We start from the raw sequence: 22165 nt of genomic DNA on the forward strand, positions 1-22165 counted from the left end.
CAGTCCTTTTCCTCTGGGCTTAGCACTGTCCTTTTCCTCTGTGCTAAGCACTGTCCTTTTCCTCTGTGCTAAGCACTGTCTTTTTCCTCTGGGTTTAGTACTGTCCTTTTCCGCTGGGTTTAGCACTGTCCTTTTCCTCTGGGTTTAGCACTGTCCTTTTCCTCTTGATTTAGCACTGTCCTTTTCCTCTTGGTTTAGCACTGTCCCTTTTCTCTTGGCCTAGCACTGTCCTTTTTTGCTGGTCTTAGCACTGTTGTTTTCCTCTAGGCTTAGCACTGTCTTTTTCCTCTGGGTTTAGCACTGTCCTTTTCCTCTCGGTTTAGCACTGTCCCTTTCCTCTGGGCTTGACATTGTCCTTTTCTTCTGGGCTTGGCATTGTCTTTTTCCCTCTGGGTTTCGCATGTTCGTTTTCCTCTGGGTTTCACATGTTCGTTTTCCTCTGGGCTTCGCACGTTCGTTTTCCTCTGGGCTTCGCACGTTCGTTTTCCTCTGGGCTTCGCACGTTCGTTTTCCTCTGGGCTTCGCACATTCGTTTTCCTCTGGGCTTCGCACGGTCGTTTTCCTCTGGGCTTCGCACGGTCGTTTTCTTCTGGGTTTAGCACTGTCCTTTTCTCCTGGGATTAGCACTGTCCTTTTCCTCTGGTATTAGCCCTTTCCTTTTCCTCTGGGTTTAGCACTACCCTTTTCCTCTGGGCTTGGCACTGTTATTTCCTTAGGGCTTAGCACTGGCCTTTTCTCTAGGGTTTAGCACTGCCCTTTTACTCTGGCATTGGCACTTTCCTTTACCTCTGGGATTGGCACTGTCCTTTTCCTCTGGGCTTGGCACTGTCGTTTTTGTTAGGGCTTAGCACTGTTGTTTTCTTCTGGGTTTAGCACTGTCCTTTTCTCCTCGGCCTAGCACTGTCCTTTTCTTCTGGGTTTATCACTGTCCTTTTTCCCTGCACTTAGTTCTGTCCTTTGTTTCCCTGCACTTTGCTCTGTCCTTTGTTTCCCTGCACTTTGCTCTGTCCTTTGTTTCCCTGCACTTAGCTCTGTCCTTTGTTTCCCTGCAATTAGCTCTGTCCTTTGTTTCCCTGCACTTAGCTCTGTCCTTCGTTTCCCTGCACTTAGCTCTATCCTTTGTTTCCCTGCACTTAGCTCTATCCTTTGTTTCCCTGCACTCAGCTCTGTCCTTTGTTTCCCTGCACTCAGCTCTGTCCTTCGTTTCCCTGCACTTAGCTCTATCCTTCGTTTCCCTGCACAGGTGGTGGGCAGACACTGCAGCAGCAGAAGCTCCTGGGGCTTTGGGTGATCACTGGTTTCCTTACTTTTCTGGTTCTGGAGAAGATGTTTCCTGATGACGGTTCACGGATGGAGTGGCGAGAGGCAGCAGAAACAACAAAGGTGAGTCTAGTTCTTACCAAATATGGTTGCGTGGAATCAGACATGTTGGCAGTCCCCAAATTCTTGTGCCCTGTGTAGGAGAGTAGGATCTGCTTCTTATGGTTACCACCACTTTTTTGCTGATTTATCACTGTTTTCGACTTAGACTGGCTGGGGTCCTGCTATCCACGACCTCAGCTTAGCTGCTTTCTCCTCTAAATTGATTGCATGCACTTTAGGTACCATCCAGATTGGATTCTGGGGTACCCTTATAAGTCCCTAGCATATGGTACACCATGTACTCAGGGCATGGGTACCCCAGAGGCCTCCCAGGGGCTGAAGCATGTATTATACCACCCCTGAGAGTCCATTCAAGATGGCACCACAGGTCAGCTACTGCAGCCTGTGTAAGGTGGTGTATGCACCCCTTACTTAGATATAGGTTACCTATATCTATTATAGGTTACCTATATCTATTCTAAATCCATCAGTCACGCCTATGGCAGGCCTTAAGGCCTTGAGAAGTGTGGCTCAATGGTTAGAGCGGTAGACCCTGATGCAGAGGTCTAGCCAGGGACCAGGGTTCAATTCCCGCCTCGGCGGGTCTTGGGCTCAATTTCCGCCGACCTGATAATTCTCGCCTCGTGCCTATTCTAATCATGGGTCCACTCTGCAACTCTGGGCAATAGCATGCTTAATCTCCACCACGGCCCCAACAGCGCTAGGATGCCTGGCTTCACCTTGGGGGTGCCCAGGAGTGGGCACTTCACAGGGAAAAGCCAGGAAGGGTTCCACAGCGGTATGCGTACAAGCGCCTGAGATACCCCTTCGGGGGTCGATTCAGTGCGCTATACAAATACTACTACATTTACACTTACATTTACAAGGCAGGGTGCTGGGTTTTAGGTGAGAGGGTGCCCATGCATGAGCAGAGTACCTCTGCAGCCTTCGGAACCTATTTTACGTGGTTGTCTGTGATGCAGCCAACCATAATAATTTAAGTGCATTACGACCTCGCGGTAAATGCTAACTTTAAAACGGCTGTTTAGAAACATTTCCTGTTTGGTGTTAAACACTTTGGAAACATCCTCCCCGCCAGTAAGTGGCGGGCAGGTAGGGTTCCACCCTTCTAGAGGGACTTATGTGAAACACTGGTACACCCGATACCAGCTTTCTCGACCTGGGCATCACAAATGGATGCTGCCAGCCACAGACACGGGTCTGCCCTCCTATTGCTGAGCCGAGCTCGAGCCGAGGAAGGCCTGACAATAGGGTTCCTGTCACAGAGAGGTGTGACCACCTCCCAGACAGGTTTTAGTGTTTGGGACTGGGTGGGTGCACTCTGAGAGTGCCAGAAAGTCTGCACTGGGGGCACATTTGGTGTCCCTGTGCATAGTCCAGCTCAAACCAGTTTCAGGAGCCATTTGCTCCTGCTCTGGTGCGAAACTGGACAAAGGACATGGGTGTAGCCACCCCTCTGTCCTGACCCTCCGATAGGTGGGTCCCCAGAGTTTGTCCACCTCCTTCCTTGGGTATAAAGTAGGAACCCTGACTGCAGGACTTTAGATTGTACCTGGACTAAACTCTGCTTCGACGATCTACACTACGCTGGATGACTGAAGAATCTCCCTTGAAGTAAAGGAGTTACTCCCCTGCTAAGCAGGCTCCAAGACGCATCTGACCGGTTTGCTTCTCCCGAGCTCCTGAAGACTCTGAAGATTTCTGCAACACAGGAGGTGGGTTCCAGAGCGTCCCTGAGGTTGATCTGACCTCTCAGCAATTCTGAGACCAGTATCCCTCATGGGGACAGTGTAACCCGAACCCCGTGCACTGTGTACTTTTGCAGCACCATATGCTTTTTGGCGATCCCTGAGGCTGTGCTTTGGGCTACTTGTAGTCCTGACCCCGAGCAGTATTTCCACCGAAGATTCCCGGCCTACACGCCACGAGTGTTCAGTGGGCTTGTATTTCGTGATTCAGCTCTAGGTCCCGTCGCGATCCCTGGTCCATTGGCCTGTGGTCCCTGTGAAGGTAACTTTGAATTTCCTTGGGCTTCCCTGGTTGCTCCAGAAGTGCCCTGACTCTCCATTGCTTGGAGAGTCCCCAGGACCTTGCTGGTCCTCACCGTAACTTGTTTCCTCTGCCCGCGTGGGTTGCAGTTGCCAAGGCTTCTTGGTGTTCAATCAGGACACTGACCCCCCAGCACTCAACATCCTTCGTGGGACAGCTCACCTCCGGACTTTTGTCGTTGTCGATGTCTCCTGGTCCCCGTGGCAGTAGGGTCAAGCATCCTATCTTCTCACCAGAAGCACCCGACATCAGTGGGCATACGTCTACTGAGCCACTGGTCACCCTTAAGTGACCCAGACCCTGTCCCCTCTGCTTTAAGGTTCTTCTCATCCCGATCCATGCTTGGATTCCTCCGGACACTTTTCATCTGCCCAGCAGCAGCAATTCTTTGCATTGCGCCATTGAAAACGAAAAGGGTTTCCGACACCACTTGACACCTATGCACCCGGCTCCTCTGGGATCGGCAACCCAGGTACCTCGGTACTCACAAGGGTGTTGGACTTGGAACCTTCTACGTTTGAAAGGGTTTGCTCAAAGTCCTATCTGAAGTGTCCTTAAACTGTAATTTTCCAACCACGACTTTCCCATAGTTGTATGGAGCTCGCGCCTGTGTTCTCACACTGCAAGCCTCCCCCGTGGGTCCCCTGTGTCACTACCTTGGGTGGTTCCTTTGGGTCCCCGCGATTCTACCTGCTCTAGGCACTGTGTCTAGTCAAGTCGTGGTTGTTATACCACTTTCTTAGTATATGGTTTGGTCTCCACCTGGAGCCCACTGTGTATTGTGCTATTTACTGTCGTTCTAGGTCTGTAATATAGGGTGCCTTTAGTAGTAAATACATATATTTTCTATATCTCTTGTGTGGTTCTCCTTTCATTTGGTCATTCAGGAGGTTCTGATCTGGTAAAACGAGGGAGCCTGGAATCTGGCCTGGGACAAGGGAGCCTGGAAGCTGGCCAGGGACGAGGGCTCCTGGAAGCTGGCCTGGGACAAGGGAGCTTGGAAGCTGGCCAGGGACAAGGGAGCCTGGAAGCTGGCCTGGGACGAGGGCTCCTGGAAGCTGGCCTGGGACAAGGGAGCTTGGAAGCTGGCCTGGGACAAGTGACAAGGGGTCCTGGAAGCTGACCTGGGACGAGTGGTCCTGGAATCTGGCCTGGGACGAGGGGTCCTAGTAGCTGGCCTGGGACGAGGGGTCCTGGGTGCTGGCCTGGGATGAGGGGTCCTGGGTGCTGGCCTGGGACGAGGAGTCCTGGGTGCTGGCCTGGGACAAGGGAGCCCGGAAGCTTGCCTGGGACGAGGGGCCCTGGAAGCTTGCCTGGGACGAGGGGCCCTGGAAGCTTGCCTGGGACGAGGGAGCCTGGAAGCTTGCCTGGGACGAGGGGCCCTGGAAGCTGGCCTGTGACGAGGGGGCCTGGAAGCTGGCCTGGGACAAGGGAGCCTGGAAGCTGGCCTTGGACGAGGGAGCCTGGAGGCTGGCCTTGGACGAGGGAGCCTGGAGGCTGGCCTTGGACGAGGGGGGCCTGGAAGCTGGCCTTGGACGAGGGGGGCCTGGAAGCTGGCCTGGGACGAGGGGGGCCTGGAAGCTGGCCTGGGACGATGGGGGCCTGGTAGCTGACCTGGGACGAGGGAGCCTGGAAGCTTGCCTGGGACGAGGGAGCCTGGAAGCTTGCCTGGGACGAGGGGTCCTGGAAGCTGGCCTGGGACGAGGGGTCCTGGAAGCTGGCCTTGGACGAGGGAGCCTGGAAGCTGGCCTGGGACGAGGGGTCCTGGAAGCTGGCCTGGGACAAGGGAGCTTGGAAGCCTGCCTGGGATAAGGGACCCTGGAAGCCTGCCTGGGACGAGGGGATCTTGAAGTTGGCCTGAATGAGGGGGCCTGGTAGCTGGATTTGGAAAAAGGGGCGTCTGGGGGTTGGCCTGGCAGGAGGGGTCACTTCGAGGCTGGCATGGAGCGAGGGGGTGCTTTGAGTCTGGTCTGGGTCGAGGGGGCACCGGGAGTCTGACCCTAGGCAAGGGAGCCTACAGGCTGGCCTGGGGTCAGGGGGCACCTGGAGGCTGGCCTGGGCCAAGGGGAAGGATGGAGAGTGGCCTGGGTCGAAGGGGCACCTGGAAACTGACTTTAGGTGAGGGGGCCTGCAGGCTGGCATGGGGCGAGGGGGTGAGGGCGGCCTGGAGGCTGGCCTTGGGTGAGGGGGCCCTGGAGGCTGGCTTTGTCTGAGGGTGGTCCGGAAGGCTGCCTTGTGGCGAGGGAGGGGGTCTGGACGCTGACTGGAGGCAAGGAAGTGGGCCTGGAGTCTGGCCTGGTGCGAGGGGGGACTTTAGGCTGGCCTGGGGGGTCTTAGAGGCTGGCCTAAAGCGAGGCGAGAAGGGCCTGGAAGCTGGCCTGGGACTAGTGAGCCTGGAAATTGGCCTGGGACGAGGGGTCCTGGAAGCTGGCCTGGGACGAGGGGGGGTCTTTAGGCTGGACTGGGGGGGGCCTAGAGGCTGGCCTAAGGCGAGGCAAGAGTGGCCTGGAGGCTGGCCAGGGACGAGGGCGTCTGGAGGCTGGTGTCCAGACGCCTGAGTCTTAAATGCCTTAGCTGAACCTGTTGATCTGCAGGTTTTGGGGCGCTGGAGTACTCAGGTGATGGAGAGCGTTTGGTGGCATGCCTTCTACCTAGAGGCAGGCTTTGGAGGAGGGCGCTTGGAGGCAGCGCCTCTCATTCAAGGTCTGTTGCTAGATGCCCTCCCTTGCCTTCACTTGCCTTGGATGAGGTTGCCCAAACGTAGGCCTTGGACAAGGCCACTTATAGGCCTCAAAAGGGTGCTGGGAGAATCATCTCTAGGGTGGTAGCTCTGGGTGTTTTGCCCCGATGTTGCCATGTGGTTTGTCATTTGCAGGTAGTTATGATTCCTTGACTTGAAAGGGGAGTGGCTACTGTGATACTACTTGCTTTACAGTTGAGGCATCTTTTAATGTATGGACCCCCAAGTTTCCAGGGCGCTTCCTGAGATATTGAGTCCCGGGGTACGAGGGGTCTCCTGCGTTAAGCTCAGTCTTGTGTACACTTGTGGATAAGAGAAGTCTTGGGTGATCTTGATGCCTGTTTGATGCACTCTCAGTGGTACGGGAGGTCGATCGTCAGATCTCAAGCCGTGTGTGATGGACTTTGGCACATTAGAGAGGTGTCTCGTAAGACCATGAACCTACTTGGGTGCATTTTTAGGGTGAACGGGGCAGTCTCCCCAGAGTGGTTGAATGCAGCTTGCGTCTCTAAAGTCTAATATTGCTGTTTTTCACATTTCAAGAAATACCTTAGAACCCTCTATTTCAGAGACTATATCACTTGCTTCTCAAGCCCGTGCCAGGCATTGACTGAACAGAGTTTCTCCAACTTCTTACTCTGAGGATACCCAGTTGATTTATTTCCTGTTTTGCTGCTCACCCTTTCCAATTGTGACTCTCTTTTTTGCTTTTCCCCTGTATTTCCTAGTTCTGCTCACCTTGAGTTCCCTTTTACAGTGCTCTGAAGGCAACATGCAAATGAGATATTAAACTCCATGAATATAGACCCGATTACAGGGGCTCCAAGTTATAAGGCAGGGCTCTCCTGAAATGTCAGCCCAAATGTAATGCACTATCAGGTAAAAGGAAGGTTTCTCTTGTGATACAGACCTTAATTTGGTACTCTGCCAGGGGGAAAGTGAGATTTCTCTTGAGATACCCTCTCTAGTTTGAGGCTCTACGGGGTATAAGGGATGTTTTGCAGTGTGAATCTTTCTGGATTTACTATGCTTTGCATTATTCTGCGGACTGGTGGTTGGGTCCGGAATCGTAGTCTTTTCTTTGTTTTTTTTTGGTTTTTTTCGTAGCCCAGGTGGGCGTCCACGCCTTTTGGTGTATTTTCGGTGACGTCTGCACGCTTCCTGCGGAAGCTCCCAATCTTGGGCGCCATATTCAGATTCGTTTTTCCGTGGTTGGGTCTGGATCGTTCCCGAAAGGGATCCAGACATTTTTGAAGAAAGAAGAAGAAAAATACACATTTTGGACAAAAAGATATTGGAAAGACTACAGGAGACCGATCTCGGACAATACCAGTTCCACTCCAAAGCCACCTCTCTCTCCTGCGTGGTATCTCAAGGAGGCCTACTCCATGTCTCTATCATCCCTCTGCTCTCCCTGGTTGTGCTCTTGCTGGCTCAATGTCGTGTCCTATGCAGGTGATGCACTAATAGTCATTACCGTCTCAGAAAACCCCAGCAAGACTCAAATCAGAGCCATGTGGATAAAGGAAAACTGTCTTCAATTAAACTGCAATAAAACTGGGGCCTTTGCTGGAAGCATTCATCCATTTCCTGGTCACCGTAATGGCGCCCTTTGAAACTTAGCTTTCTTAGTTGCCAAAATCTGCTCTTCTTCAAACTGATAAGTCAAGTTTCTGCCATTTACTTCTCCGTTCTCAGTATATTGAGAAAAATAATTTGTTTACTCCTGGGCTCAGCATGTAAGACTGTGGTTCAAGCATTTATTACCCCTAAGATTGACTTTTGCAATTCTGTTCATCTAATTTCTCCAGAATATTGAATTTGCGACCTGCAGGTCGAGCAAAACATAGCAAGTAGAATGATATAGAAACGTCCTCCCACTACGTTTATTATATTACCCTGTAAGCTCAAAGACTTGCACTGGCCCAAAGGGGACCAAAGTAAGGTGCAGCCTGCACAGAGTCCACAGTCCCCAGAGGTTTGGCAGAGGTTAAAGTTGGATATAACCCTACTCTCCAAAGTGGTAGCTTGGTCGAGCAGTAAGGCAGTACCAGAGGGCAGTGCAAAGCATTTGTTGTACACACTCAGTCAGCAAAAGGTTTCACACACTCAAGAACTGAACTCCAGGCCAATTGTTTTATATCAAAAGATATAGTTGTTTTATTTTGGAGCCAACAAGGTAACAAAATATACTTTCTCAGAATGGATTACTTTAGTTAAGTACTTTTCAAATGGACAATGATCTCTTTGAATACAATAGTTACAGTTTGTTGCACTTTTCGTACCACAGGACTGGATCCTGGATTCACTCCTGGGACCTAAGCTGTAAACAGTTTAGTAAAAACGTTTTGGTTATAGCAGTGATTTTTAAAGAATATAAATGTATTTTCAAAGTTGACACTTCAAAACTTTTCAGTGAAAACCAAGCAATGTTATCCAATGGAAGGAATGTCAAGTTACTGGTAAGTACAGTTAGGATTACTTTTGCGGTTCAGTACTGGGATAAAAGATACAGTACTGGATTCTCTCCTGATCACAGGTGAGTAATTCGGTACTCTGTTGATTTTACATGAATATTTTAGGTTTAAAGTATTTTATTAAGGTACAAAAAACATGGGGAAGGGAATAGGAGGTCAAGCGAACATACAATACAAGACGCGAAACGTTGCAGTGATTCAGAGGGAAAGTAGGGAGGCAGGAAGCCCCGGAGGGCAACAAGGCATAAGTCATAAGGCAATAAGGCAGTGCAAATGACCCTCCAGTAGACCCCCATTCCCCGAGCAAGGCCGAGCTAGAGTAGCGTCCCGCAACACAGGAAAAAAACACACACACCATCCCTCCAACCCCCCGTCCCCGGAAAAATAGAAGAAAGAAAAACAAAGGAGAAAAAGGAAGAAAACAATACCCCAACGTCCTCGTCCGAAAGTCAGCATTAGAAGCATGTAACCCCGCCTCCCACCCCCAGCCCCAAACCCCTGATCCCGCCACATTCACTCCGCTGGAGCCGCCGGCGGCGTCAGCCTAAGGAGTCGCAGGTACCGTGGACATGTGAGCTCGCGAAATTCCGTGGACAGCAGTGCTAAAAAGGGGTGCCAGAGCTCTTCAAATTGGTCTACATTCCCAGCCACTGTTAGCGACATCTTCTCCATACCCAGTACCTGCCAGAGCCGGTGTAGCCAGCCAGTGATAGAGGGGGCAGTGGGGGTACGCCAGAGTACAAGGATGTTTTGAACCGCTGAGCCTAGCGCAATCGCAATCTGTCTACTCCTGCGGGACTTCAGCGGGTACATCAGGTCATTGGGGAGGCCTAGCAAGACATACGCAGGGAAGCGCGGGAGTTCTATCTCAAAATGCCTGTCTACCTCATCCAAGACCTCCTTCCAATAGGCCGACAGCACCGGGCACTCCCAAAGAATGTGCATGAGGGTACCTTCCTGTCCGCAGCCGCGCCAGCAACCTTTATCGCCAATTTTGTGCATCTCGTAGAGCCTCTCCGGGGTGTAGTACCAATAGGTGGACACCTTAGTAAAGGTCTCCGTCAGCCCAGTGTGGTACGCAGAGTGCCTCGCCCGATACGCGATCCTGTCCCACTCCTTGTGGCTCAAGGTCCTGCCCAATTCCCTGTGCCAGCGCTCTCTCCCTGGGTTATGGTAATGAAACGGCGGGGGTTGGAGAAACTTATACAAGTCGGTGATAAGCTTGGCATCCGAGGTCCGGGTTACCAGCCATCGCTCATAGGGCGTAATCGAACGGGCAGCGACGTCGCGCACTGGGGGTTGAAGAGCCCAGTGGCGAACTTGCATGTAACGCAGTCTGTCCCCCTCCGTCAGGCCAAACTCCTGTCGGAGCTGCCGGAAGGGGAGCACACCCTCCGGCCCGTAGATCTGGAAAAGTGCCCTACAACCCGCGCTCACCCAGTGGGAAAAGGCTCCCGGTTCCAGGCCCGGAGTGAAGTCTGGATTGCCAGCAATGGGAGTGAACGGTGATGGAAAAGTGGTGAGCTCACGAAGCTCACACACCGCGTCCCACACTCGCAGCGGAACTCGGGTGATAAAGGAGGCGTAGAGATTAGGCGGGCGGTGAGTGCGCCGCAGGAACGGGACTTCCTGGAGGGTACGGCCCGCAACTGCCTGGTCCTAAAAGAGCCAGTGCTTGTCCGATTCCCACCGGCTCCACTCCACAAAATATCGGAGTTGCGCCGCCTGAAAGTACCTCCGGAGGTCCGGGACACCGAGACCCCCCGCCTCCGGGGCAAGCATGGAGAGGACCCGCTTCATTCGAGGCTTACGGCCCTGCCACACAAAGCGGGAGATGACCTAATAGGCATTATTTGACACCTCTTTATCTACTTGTGATCAACTCATAGGCAACATGTTAATGTCCCTGTTTTTAGTGGTTTTTTAGGGATATGAATATGAATGTATATGTAAGGAATTGTTTATATGAGACCATACTAACAGATCAATTGTATATATCTATGGATAATGTATATATTTAGTGTATATATTTTATGAGATGTACTTATTGCTACTTTTATGTTTCCAGCCTTGAAAAAGCCCTGGATAGGGCGAAACACGTGTCGGCAGTGTAGAGCTGGGAAACTTTTAACTTATTTGAACAATAAAGAACTTGAAGCACAAGATTTGGTTTTGGACCCGTACTTTGAATTTGCCATTGAACCACTCAATAATGTTGATGCAATAACCTTGAAAATAACTGCATTTATGTTCATATATTAATGGACTTTTAAGAGGGTGCTTGTGGAATTTGGTTTTCTTTCTTGATTCGTGGTATTTGCATTCAGTTGCATTGCTTAAACACTCCTGGTGGTGGGTGTCTTATCAAGTTCCCAGTGCACCTCTATTTGATACCTCACGCATTACGTACCCGGGGAGAATAACTATAACAGTAGGTGCGGACGTTTTCTCTGATGAGAAACACTACCGCCATTTTCTGTGTACAAAGCGGGAGATGTCAGCCTGCGCCTGCCGTATCCAACCTACAGGGGGCTGGAGAGGTAGAGCGCGAAAAAGATACAGGATCTGAGGCAGTATCGTCATCTTCACCGCTGCGATACGGCCCAGCCACGAGAGCAGGCCTTTGTTCCATCGGCCGAGTTCCTCCTTGATCTTTTTGCCCAGGGAGGAATAATTAGCTGCGACCATTGCAGGTAGGGAGGGTGCAAGCAAAATCCCCAGGTAAGGCACCGTGGAGGAGGACCATTGCAGAGGAAAAAGACGCTGGAGGTCCCGCCTGGTGTCGACAGAAAGTGACACATCCAGGGCAGCCGATTTAGACATATTCATTTTGAAGCCCGCCACGCGGGCAAAGGAGTTCAGTTCCTGGACGCAGGCAGGGAGCGACCGCTTGGGGTCATCCAGGGTCAGTAAGACATCGTCCGCATATAAGCTGACAGTATGTGTGTATTGCCCCATCTTCACCCCAATAGCGTCCGGGTTATCGCGAATCCTCTGGGCAAACGGCTCCATATATAGGGCAAACAGGAGCGGCGAAAGGGGGCATCCCTGTCTCGTGCCGCGCTCAATGGCAAAGCTGCTGGAGCTGTGTCCATTGACACGCACCGATGCTGACGGCCTCCTATAACAATTAAAAACCATAGTGCGGAACTTCTCGCCGATCCCCAGTTTCCGGAGAACCAGCTCGAGGTACGGCCAATGAACCCTATCAAAGGCCTTTTCCGCGTCGACCGACAGCAGCATCCGCTCCCCCGGTACGCGTGAGGCCTTTTCTAGCACGTGCGTCACCCTCTTAGTGTTGTCGACCGTCTGCCTGCCGGGTACAAAACTGGCCTGGTCCGCTTCCACCAAACCTGGCAGGTGCAGATCCAGTCTGGCCGCCAAGATCCCCGTGTAAAGCTTGAGGTCCACATTTAGAAGCGAGATGGGCCGGTACGAGCCGCACAGAGTCCGGTCCTTCCCCGGTTTCGGAATAACCGACACAGTCGCCGAGAGAAGGTCCGGTGGTATGGCTCCCGGTTCAGAAAAGGAATTGAACAAGCGAGCCAGGAGAGGCGCGACAGTGGGACAAAAGGTCTTGTAAAACAAGGCCGTATAGCCATCCGGGCCCGGGGCCTTGCCGTGCTTTAACCGTGCAATGGCGGAGATGACTTCCTCCACATGAATGCTCCTCTCTAGGTGGTCCGCCTGGGCGGGATCCAGGGCAGGGAGGGTTACTGATTCCAAATAGGCCTCAGCCTCTCCCGATGGGGAGGGCTCTGCAGCGTACAGCGCCTCATAGAAGGCACAGAAGGAATCCGCCACCTCCGCGTCACCGGAAACCGGGACCCCATCCGCTCCCATCAGCTCCTGTACTACGTTGCGTTGCTGCGCAGCCCTGAGCCGGTGGGCCAGGAGTTTACCGCATCTGTCTCCGCCGGTGTAAAAGGCATGCTTCAAGCGCAACGCCGCATACTCCGCCCGGTCCAGGTCCAACGCAGAGAGGAGTTTCCGCGCCGCCTTCAGCTGCCTCCAAACTCGAGGAGCCCCCGTCCGGCGGTGAACCTGTTCGACTTCCCTGACCTGCGCCGTTAGTTCCTCCCTCTTACGTTGCCGCTCCCTGTTCTCCGCCGAGGAAATGGAGATAAACTCCCCTCTGACAACCGCTTTCAAAGCCGCCCACTGCGTTGCTAGGGACGTGTCGGAGTTGTCATTATGGGTCAGGTACTCCTGAATGACCTCCTCCACTCGCTTCACCACCGATTTCTTATGGAGAAGCGTGTCCCGAAGCCGCCACATCCCTCTGGAGGGGGGGGCCGCTGGCCAAGCAAATACTCCGGAAACCGGTGCATGGTCGGACAGGGACAAGACCCCGATGTCTGCCGCAGTGGCGGCCGAGCGAAGCGGTCCGCTCACCAAGAGGTAGTCCAACCGCGAGTAAGTGCGGTGTGCGTGGGAGAAATATGAGTAGTCCCTATCGGCGGGGTGCATGGTGCGCCAGAGGTCATGCAAATCCATCTCTGCAATCTGGTCCTGTACCGCTCTAGAAAGCTCCCCCGTCTGCGGAAAGCGCTGGGCAGACCTATCCAAGGTGGAGTCGAAGACCATGTTCAGGTCTCCCCCCAAAATGACGTGGCGATCGGGCGAGGCAGTAACGTCCACCAACACAGATTCCAGGAAGCGATCCTGGTGGTCATTTGGGCTGTACACGGAGCCAACCGTGAAGGCAACACCCCCCAGACGCATGCAATACACTAGAAGCCTCCCCTTCTGCTCGGCATGTTTATACAACACCTCACCCCTGAAGGAGCTGGCTAGAAGAATGGCTACCCCCGCAGTCTTAGTCGCAGCCGAGGAAAAGAGTTGCGTGGGGAACTTGGCAGAGCGCAACCTATGGCAATCTTTAGAGAGTAAATGGGTTTCCTGCAGGAGGCAGATATCCGCCTGTGACCCTTCCAGCAGGGAAAGGATCGCCCTACGCTTCACAGGATTATTCAGACCCTTAACGTTAAGGGTCACTACTTCCAGGGACGGCATCGCTCCCAGGGACGCAAAGCGCTATGCAGCAAGCGGGGGATCAGTGGAAGGGGCGCGCGGGGCAGGGGCGCAGGGAATGCCAGAGTCGGCTTCGCATGTGTTCGGACAGTATCGGACGGGACCCCCCCAACACCAAACCAGCTCTTGAACCCCCCCAGAACCAACCCATGGCAACCAGCCAAAACCAAAAACAAGAAAAAACACCCCATTGTCTCAGTCTAGCCCAAGTGGGCGAGTCTGTAGAAACCAGTCAAGTGGACGTCCAGCCACACACCTCCAACCTCTCCCCCCCAACCCCCAGCCCCAACCCAGCATCGCAGACGCTAAGAGTCTCTCCCCCCGGAGAAAAGTTAGGCCGTCTGGGCCACGCCATTAGATTCAGGCAAGTTCCTGGCCGCAGTCCTCAGGGCCTCCGCCATATCCGCTCTGATGGTAGGGGAGTCAGGGCGACTCGCTGTTGCTGACGATTGGCGCCTCCTCGATCTCCGTCGGCCTCGCCGCTCGGGGCGCCTCCATGCGGGTGTCGCCCCTTCTTCCTCTGTAGCTGTGAGTCCCAGCACCCCACAGACATCTTGTAAGGAGCGCAGCTGATGTAACACCCCATTCCATCGGAAAATAAGACGGAAGGGGTGACCCCAGGAGTAGGCCGTCTCATGCTCTCGCAGAAAGTCCGTAGCGATGCGGAAAGACCTGCGCTTCTGCAGTGTGATGGCGGACAGGTCTTGATAGAGCGCCACAGGTCGTTCTCGGAAGGACAGCGGCTGCTTCCTGCGGGCCTCTGTCATAATGCGCTCCTTCAGGGGGAAATCCGGCAGGAATGCCAGGATATCAGGTGGGGGTGCCGATGACTGGCGCTGGCGGCCCACCCTGTGCGCTCTGTCGATGCGGATCGGGAAGTCCGCTCCTTCTCCCAAGATGTCGCGGAATAGGTCCTGCAGATAGGCCACCAGGTCCGCACCCTCATCCGCGGATGGAACGCCTCGCACCCGGATGTTATTCCGCCTGGACCTGTTCTCGAGGTCCTCCGAGTGGGCCTGGAGCTCGACACATTGCTCCCGAAGGCGGAGAACGTCCTGCTGGAGATGAACTATCTCATCATCACGACGCTGGGCCGCCATTTCCACAGTGTCGACCCTCTCGCCCAGGCCCTCGATTTCTCTGCGCACTTCACGGACCTCTCCGGCCACCTCGGTCTTGAGAGTCTGGAATTCCTCCTTGAGGGAGCTGAATAAGTCCTCCATGAAGGACCTCGTGACTGGTGGTTCGCCTCCGGTGGCGTCAATTGAGGCCCGTGAGGACCCCGGGGACGGCTGCGTCCTGTCCCGCAGTTGCTGGGCCCTGCCGAGCATGTCCGGCAGAGTGCGATCTCCCCGTGCCGCACCTCGTCTCCCAGCCATCCTGGCCTCCGCGGTGGGTGAAGCCTAGAGCTGGCCGCTGTAGATGCGCCCAGCCACTCGTGGGCACCAGATGTGAAGACCTCGCCGAGGACAGGGGTAGTGCGTCACAGGCGACAAAATGGCGGCACGGGCCAGGGCGAGACAACCATCGAGCCAGCAGGGCGATAATCCAGGTTCAGGTCGGAGGCTTGCAGCCGCGTGCTTCCAGGGAGGACGGCAGATGCGTAGGCACCAGGATGAACCGAGGCGCCCGTATGGCAAGGGCGCGGGCGAGGGTCACCAGTGCCAGCTCCTCAACGACAAGATGGCGGTAGGGCGGAACCCAGGAGGCCAGCCCAGGCCAGCAAGTCTATGGGCGACCCTCAACAGCAATGGGTCGGGAAGGTGCAAAACCAGTGTCCCCCGGTTTCACCGGCTAGTACGCCCGGTTCGGTCACCGCTCACACTCCACCGTCCCCCGCTTCCAGGCTCGGGGTCCGCAAGGCGTCACACGCCGACACCCATGGCAGGGGGATAAATCGCCGATGTCGGTCTTGGGTCTGTCGCCCAGCGATGACTCTAGCCACAAGGGCGACGGCCAGGAAGCCTCCGCACTCCGCAGAGTCCGTCGAGTCCGCTCCCTCGGGATCCGCAGCTTTCAGCACTCGGTCCAGCCGAGGCACGCGGACAGCGCTGCGGTACGCTCCGCCTCCAGGCCCTTCTCCTCGGGGCGATCCAGGCTCCACTCCTCGGTCGTTGAACAAACTTTTCGGGGACTTCCCCCGGGGCAACAGAAGTCAAAGTGGCATCAAAATGTGCCCCAAGAATTCCGGCACAGTTCTCTCGCGCAACCGCGGGGGAGAGAAGCGCAGAAATCGGGGCTCGAGCTGAGCTGGGCCGGAGGAGCTACGGGAGGAAGCGTCCGCTCACCCCGCCATCTTGGCCACGCCCCTACATGAATATTTTAAAGTTTCAATACGCCACACAGAAGACATTTAACAGAAAAGCAGTCAATGGTTTCCTATGGAAGAAAATGCAACTTGCAGGTAAAGTAGTTTCACATTACTTTGGTAATCCAGTACTGGACTCCTATGTTCAGCACTGGGACTTCTACCTAACACAGGTAAGTAATTACGTTTTGTAAGTTGTAGTTTGCAAAAATCGATACTTAGAAGATATTTCACAGAAAAGCAGACAATGGTTTCCTATGGAAGAAAATTCAGGTTACTGGTAAGTACGCTTAAAATTACTTTTCAGGGTTGGTGCTGGGCTAAAAGGTGCAGCACTGAGGTCTCTCCGGATAACAGGTGAGTAAATCAAAATTCGTTGTTCGGCTTATTTTAGGTGAATATTTTAAGGTTACAAAACTCCACACTTGGAAGAATTTCTGAGTGAAACTAGTCAATGTTAGCCTATGGAAGAAAAGTTATCGGCTTTTAGGTAAGTACTCGACTGGCATATTTAAGGTTCTGGGCATAGACTCGGGTCCCCCAGGGTCAGGTAGGTACTGTTGGTACACCCTCAGTGGCATAGGGGCAGCCGGTTGCAGAGGTAGTTAGGCCCAATGTTATCCAATGAGAGGCAGGGGGCCTTCGGTTGGTGGCTGCTGGATAGCAGGCCACGCGGCTGTAGGAGCTGGGCTATTGATCACTTGCTTAGGGCAAATGGGGAAGTAGGATAGGACAAAGGTTGCACTGCCAGGGGCACTCGGGTGGCTGGGTGCAGGGTGCTTTTGAGCCGTCGGGCGCTCAATGTTATTCAATGGAGATCTTGAAAAGGGAACAAAGGATCTTCTGGAGCGACCAGCACTTCGAGGGGTAAGTTGGGATCTTGGAGGATAGGTAGGCACCCAGGAGTTGGGCACAGGGGGCCGTGGGGCGCTGGGTGCAGGGTTGTCTTTTGAGGTCGGGAAATCTTACCCCCTGCTGGTCGCGGTCGGAGGGGTCCTTTGTCCTGAGGCTGCAGGCCTTGTCAGGGTTGTCGAGGAGGGTCCTTGGGCACTGGATTCCAGGTCAGAATCACCGGGGGGACGTCCTCAGGGTCTTGATTCACTCCAGCACAGGCCATGCTTGGCGGGTGTAGAGTGTGCAGGGTTCGCGGTTCCGGGCTGATGCCAGGGCTTGTTACATGCTTTGAGCAGTACCACTGCTCGTGGGAGACCCAGGTAGTCAGAGTCACAAGGCAATCGGGTCCTCCGGGGTTTTTAAGGTTGCTGACCACTGGAGACGCTGGGGTTTAGCTGGAGCAGGTTCGAGGGTCGACAGACCGGTAGGGCTGGGGCCAAATCAGTGGAGGTCTTCCTCTTTTTAGCAGCTGCACGGCAGGTCTTCTTGATCCTTGTTCTTCTTTCTTGTTTCGGAATCTGGATCTGGGGAAGGAAGGTTCAGAGTGCCCATAAAAACTGAATTTAGGGGCTTTACAGGAAGGGCAAGGGCAGGGACCAATGTGTCCTTGTCCTGGGGTGAGTACACCCCCTAGCCTACTCCTATCCTGTGGGAGGGGGCCAGTGATTGGACATGGCTCCCCATCTTCAAGATGGCCAGGATCCCGCGGTCATGCTTCAGCTCGTCTCTCCCATCTGAGGGGTGGAGTTGGCACACCCCCCTTCCTGACGTAGAGTTTCCCGCCAGTCTTCCCGCCAGAGCGGGGGTCAGGACTGGTGGGGGCCAGTTGCTGGGTACAGCAAGTGGTCTGGAGAAGTTCACGAAGGCGGAATGCCTTTGAAGCTTCCCTTGCCCATCCTGGGGAGGAGGCTTGGCACCTCTTCCCAGGAAGTGCATTGTTGCAGGCCCAGGAACGCGAGGGCTCTCCACCCAGGGATCCAGCAACATGTCTGCTGTGTGGTAGCCTAGGCAGCATCTCAGACAAGACGTGGAGCGCAGGTTTGGTTTCAGGGGGAATCTCTAAGATGCCCTCTGTAGTACATTTTACATTCAATCCCACACTAGCATCAGTGTGGGTTTAATGTGCTGAGAAGTTTGATATCAAACTTTTCAGTCTTCAGTGTAGTCATCATGGTGCTGTGGAGTTAGTAATGACAACCTCCCAGTACCATATACTCTTAATGGCATCACTACACTTATAATGCCCAGGAATGGCCCTGGGTACTGTAGGGGCACAGGGCTCATGCACCTGTGCCCACACCACTGGCATAGTGCACCCAGCTAGAGGGGTGATTGAGGTATGACAGGACAGTGGGTTCTGTGGGGATGGCACACAGGGATGTGTGCCACGTCGACTCTTAGTTTAGTTCTGCACCAGGACACTCAGCCTGCAAAGGCAGTGTGTGGGTACCAAGGTACAGGCCCCCTAAGGGTGGCACAATAAGTGCTGCAGCCCATAGGGGTCTTCTCTAGTCACAATGCCCTGGGTACCTAGGGTACCATTTACTAGTGGCTGCTATGTGGCCAGATATGCCAATTGGGTTTAGGCTTTAGTACAGATTTTAGGGAAGGTACACAGCCCTGGGTACCTGATTGGCAGGGACCCAGAGCACACCAAGGAAAGGTGCTTCAGGTATCAGGCAAAAAGTGGTGGGGTACTGCAACAGAAACTCACTTTCTTACACTATCGATAAAGGAACAATCCATCTTCAATCCCTTTTTGTCTGGTTGATAGGACCACTATCAAGAAGACCCTATTTCCCTATACAACTGGGCACGCACTTTACTCTTATCTTCCTTCGAACAGCTTTGCGTCCCTCGCATTGAGCGATACTGTCTCGGCTGCTGAGTTTTTTCATCCTTGGCTGCCTAACACTGGAATTCCCTTCTATTTGTTTGCATTTTATGAATTAGATTAGTTTCACAAAGGAATTCCAAATCTGACTTTTCTGGTAGATTGGTGCTTCTGTGCTGACTGCTGGCTCCTGAGCGCCAGGACGCCCGTGGAGGTAATTGGTTCGCTATGTAAAATTAAAACTCTGACATATCATTTTTAGGGATGCTTTATGAGTTAGTAATTGTTCTGGATTTGATTTCTGTAGACTGATGGATGTGTGTTTGCTGTAGTCCAATCTCATCTGTATCAAGTTCTGATCAACAGTTCACTTGTGAGGAGTTACTTGTTAAGACAGACGATGCTGACGCAGGTTACAAAGGCCGGCTCTGGATTTAATTGAGCAGCCAGGTTCAAAGGTGTCACGGGTGACTACTGGTGGGCAGCGTCCAGCATCTTTTGCCATGTAAGCGCATTTGTTTCCACGTTAAGCGCATTTGTTTCCACGTGAAGCGCATGTATTTCCACGTGAAGAGCCCAGGCAGCGCGCCTCTGCTTGCAGGCGACGCGCCTCTGCTTGCAGGCGACGCGCCTCTGCTTGCAGGCGACGCGCCTCTGATTGCAGGCGACACGCCTCTGCTTGCAGGCGACGCGCCTCTGCTTCCCGGTGAAGGAAGGGTGTTCACTGTTAAAGTTCTTTAGGAGCACTTCTGTTTCTGATGCATTCATGTACTCCTAACCCTGCCTCTTCCAGTGGTGAGCTAAGACTATAACTCCCATTAAGCAGTAGTTGGTTGGTGCGAGGACTCCATTTAAGACTTTGGACATCTAGTCAGCAAGAATATAGACTTAAATATGCGTCGGATTAAATAAATACACTTATAATATATCCATTTCAAAAAATGTTGACCTGTTCAAACTCCGAGAGCAGCCAGAATCCATTGCCGCCTATTGGTAGATCAGGTTGAACTGCTCCTGTGCTGCATGAAGCCCAAGCCTTTATTCCTTTAATTAGGAGTCTTTGGTGAGCCTTTACTTTTACTGTTACAGTACGCATTATTAGGTCTGTATGTATTATGTGAGCGTGTATATTCATATCCTGCCAGTTGAGGGCCTAGGAACGGAAACTCCTCGTCCTACCGACCTCCCTTGACAGACCTGTTCATTAAGATTACCCTTTGGTTGCTTCTTTTTTGCCCAATCAAAGATGGCCCCTCCGAGTATTCCTGAAATGGAAGCAGATCTCCTGATCAGTAGTGAGAACTTCTGATTCCTCCCACAAGCCGTATCCATTTCGGTGTTTGCAAAGTCCAGGGTTAGGTATGCAAATTATGTTCCCTCGCTGTTTGCTATTTCTGTGCTCGTTTCCAGCCCTTGCCTAAACAGAGCAGGACACCGAGAGGCACAGAGCAAGTGAGAGGGTTTGGGCACAGTGAGATAATTGTTTTTATTTTTTTATTAATCAGTTTATTGGCATTTCAAGAAACAAAAAAAAACAAGGCAGCAATTCAAGGCATCAGTATGTACATACCTAGCGCAGGATCAAAGGCAGATAAGTATAAGTGGCACATGTCTAAAAATACAGTTAGAGACTCAAGCCTGGCAGTACAACCATTTCGTACCTAATTAATAGATCTTGTGGCTATATCCCCTCAGGTGTCCACCGTTCCCCAGTCGACTGAGTAATCCGGCCCAGATCTCACTCCACCATGGCCTCGGTTTACACTCTTCGGATCAGGTGTGTCATTCGGAGGGGCAGTAGGCCTATCGTTGGGCATCTAAATATGTGTCGTAGCGCAGTCCTCCCCAGTCGCTGTTGCCGCAACCTCCCCGTCTGGGGTCTTGCATGGGAGCTCCCTAGTCAAGAAAAGGGACCAGAAATTCTTAGGTCTGTTGCGTGGGGGTAGCAATTCGCTATATAGCTCTGTTTGGGTGCTACAATAGAGCATTTCTTTCGTCCACTGTGACAGTGTGGGTGTTGGACCTCTAAGCCAACAGAGGGCCACACATCTTCTGGCAAGGAAAAAAGGCCATATCTACCAGTCGTCTAAGGTCCTTAGGGAGTGGCTTGGAGTAACTTAAGATAGCCAGGAGTGGGTCTGGAGACAACAGTGAGATGATTGTTGTAGGAAGGTGGATATCGGACTATGGTTGCCCCCAACTTTTTTGCCTGGTGTTTTGCTGGTTTTTCGACTTAGTTAACATGGGGCCCTGCTATTCAGGACCCCAGGCCCACTGCTCTTGCTGTAAAATGGATTCCTTGTACCTTAGGGGCATATCTAATTGGATACTGAGTCACCTTATCAGTCCCTGTACAGTGTACCTTAGGTACCCAGGGCATAGGTGCACCCAGGGCCTACCAGAGGCTGCAGCATGTATTATGCCACCCCTGGCTGGCCATCCAAATCTGACACAACTGGCTGATCAATCAGCGGGGGCAAGGTGGTGTAATCACCCTTTGCTTTAGATATAGTATCCCTATATCTAACCCTAAAATGGACACATATCCTCCTAACAGTCACTCCTATGGCAGGCCTTATCAATCCTTAAGGCAGAGTGCTTGGAATTATGTGAGATGGTGCTCTGGCATGAGCTGAGCCCGTTTGCAGCTTGCGGAACCAAGTCCTAATTGCTGTTCCATGATAACGCTATACCATATACTCTTAAGTGCATTATGAACCTCGCGGTCAAATGCTAACTTTGGCATAGCATTATCAAAACATGTCGCGTAAGGTGTCATACGAATTGGAATACTACCCCCTCGCCAATTCTGGCGACAGGGGTAGCATTCCACCCTTCTAGAGGGACACGACATGTAAGTAACTGTGAACCCCGGTTAAAGTCAACTCGAGCCTCAGCATCACAAAATGGATGCTGCCACCACAGACACAAGTCTGACCTCCTGCTGCTGGGCGTCTTCCAGCGAGGGAGGCTCGGACAAAGGGTTCCCTGCCTTGGGAGGTGCTAGCACCACCCCGGACAGGATTTTGAGTATTAGGTAGGACAGGGCTGAAAGGAATGAGACATGCCTGGGGCACACAAGGTGTCCCTGTGCATACACCGGTCTGAACCAGTTCCTGGGGCACTCCAGCCCCAGAGCTGGCGCAAGACCGGACAAAGGAAAGGGGGTGTAACCACCCCCCTTCCTGGTCCCACCCAGAGGAGGGACCTAGTCGTAGTGCAGCCCCCTTTAGCTGAATAAAGGTAGGAGCTGGTCCCATTCCAAGTTAGATTAATCTTGACAACTTCCACGAAGAACTCTTGACCTTCGCCCTCCTGAATATCAGAAGACTGAAGAATCTCCCCTATGGTAAGGGAGTGACCATCCTGCTTCGCAGGCACCATCAAGCTCCTGTGCGGTTTGCTGCAAGTCCTTCCTTCCTGGAACCCGACGACCCAGCTCGACG

The 22165-nt window shown here is 53.0% G+C and overlaps 1 protein-coding gene across 2 annotated transcripts in view; it reads left to right on the forward strand.

Moving 5' to 3' along the window:
- The window catches only part of SLC39A13 (solute carrier family 39 member 13), a 135164-nt gene that overhangs the window by 73429 nt on the left and 39570 nt on the right, over window positions 1–22165 (forward strand). For both annotated transcript variants that reach the window (XM_086959726.1, XM_086959727.1), the window contains exon 4: window positions 1244–1383. In XM_086959726.1, coding sequence (XP_086815852.1) covers window positions 1244–1383 — 140 coding nt within the window. The remainder of the gene's footprint in view (window positions 1–1243; window positions 1384–22165) is intronic.

The sequence above is a fragment of the Lissotriton vulgaris genome, chromosome 2_2 (assembly GCF_964263255.1).
Source record: "Lissotriton vulgaris chromosome 2_2, aLisVul1.2, whole genome shotgun sequence".
In the NCBI taxonomy this organism is placed as follows: domain Eukaryota; kingdom Metazoa; phylum Chordata; class Amphibia; order Caudata; family Salamandridae; genus Lissotriton; species Lissotriton vulgaris.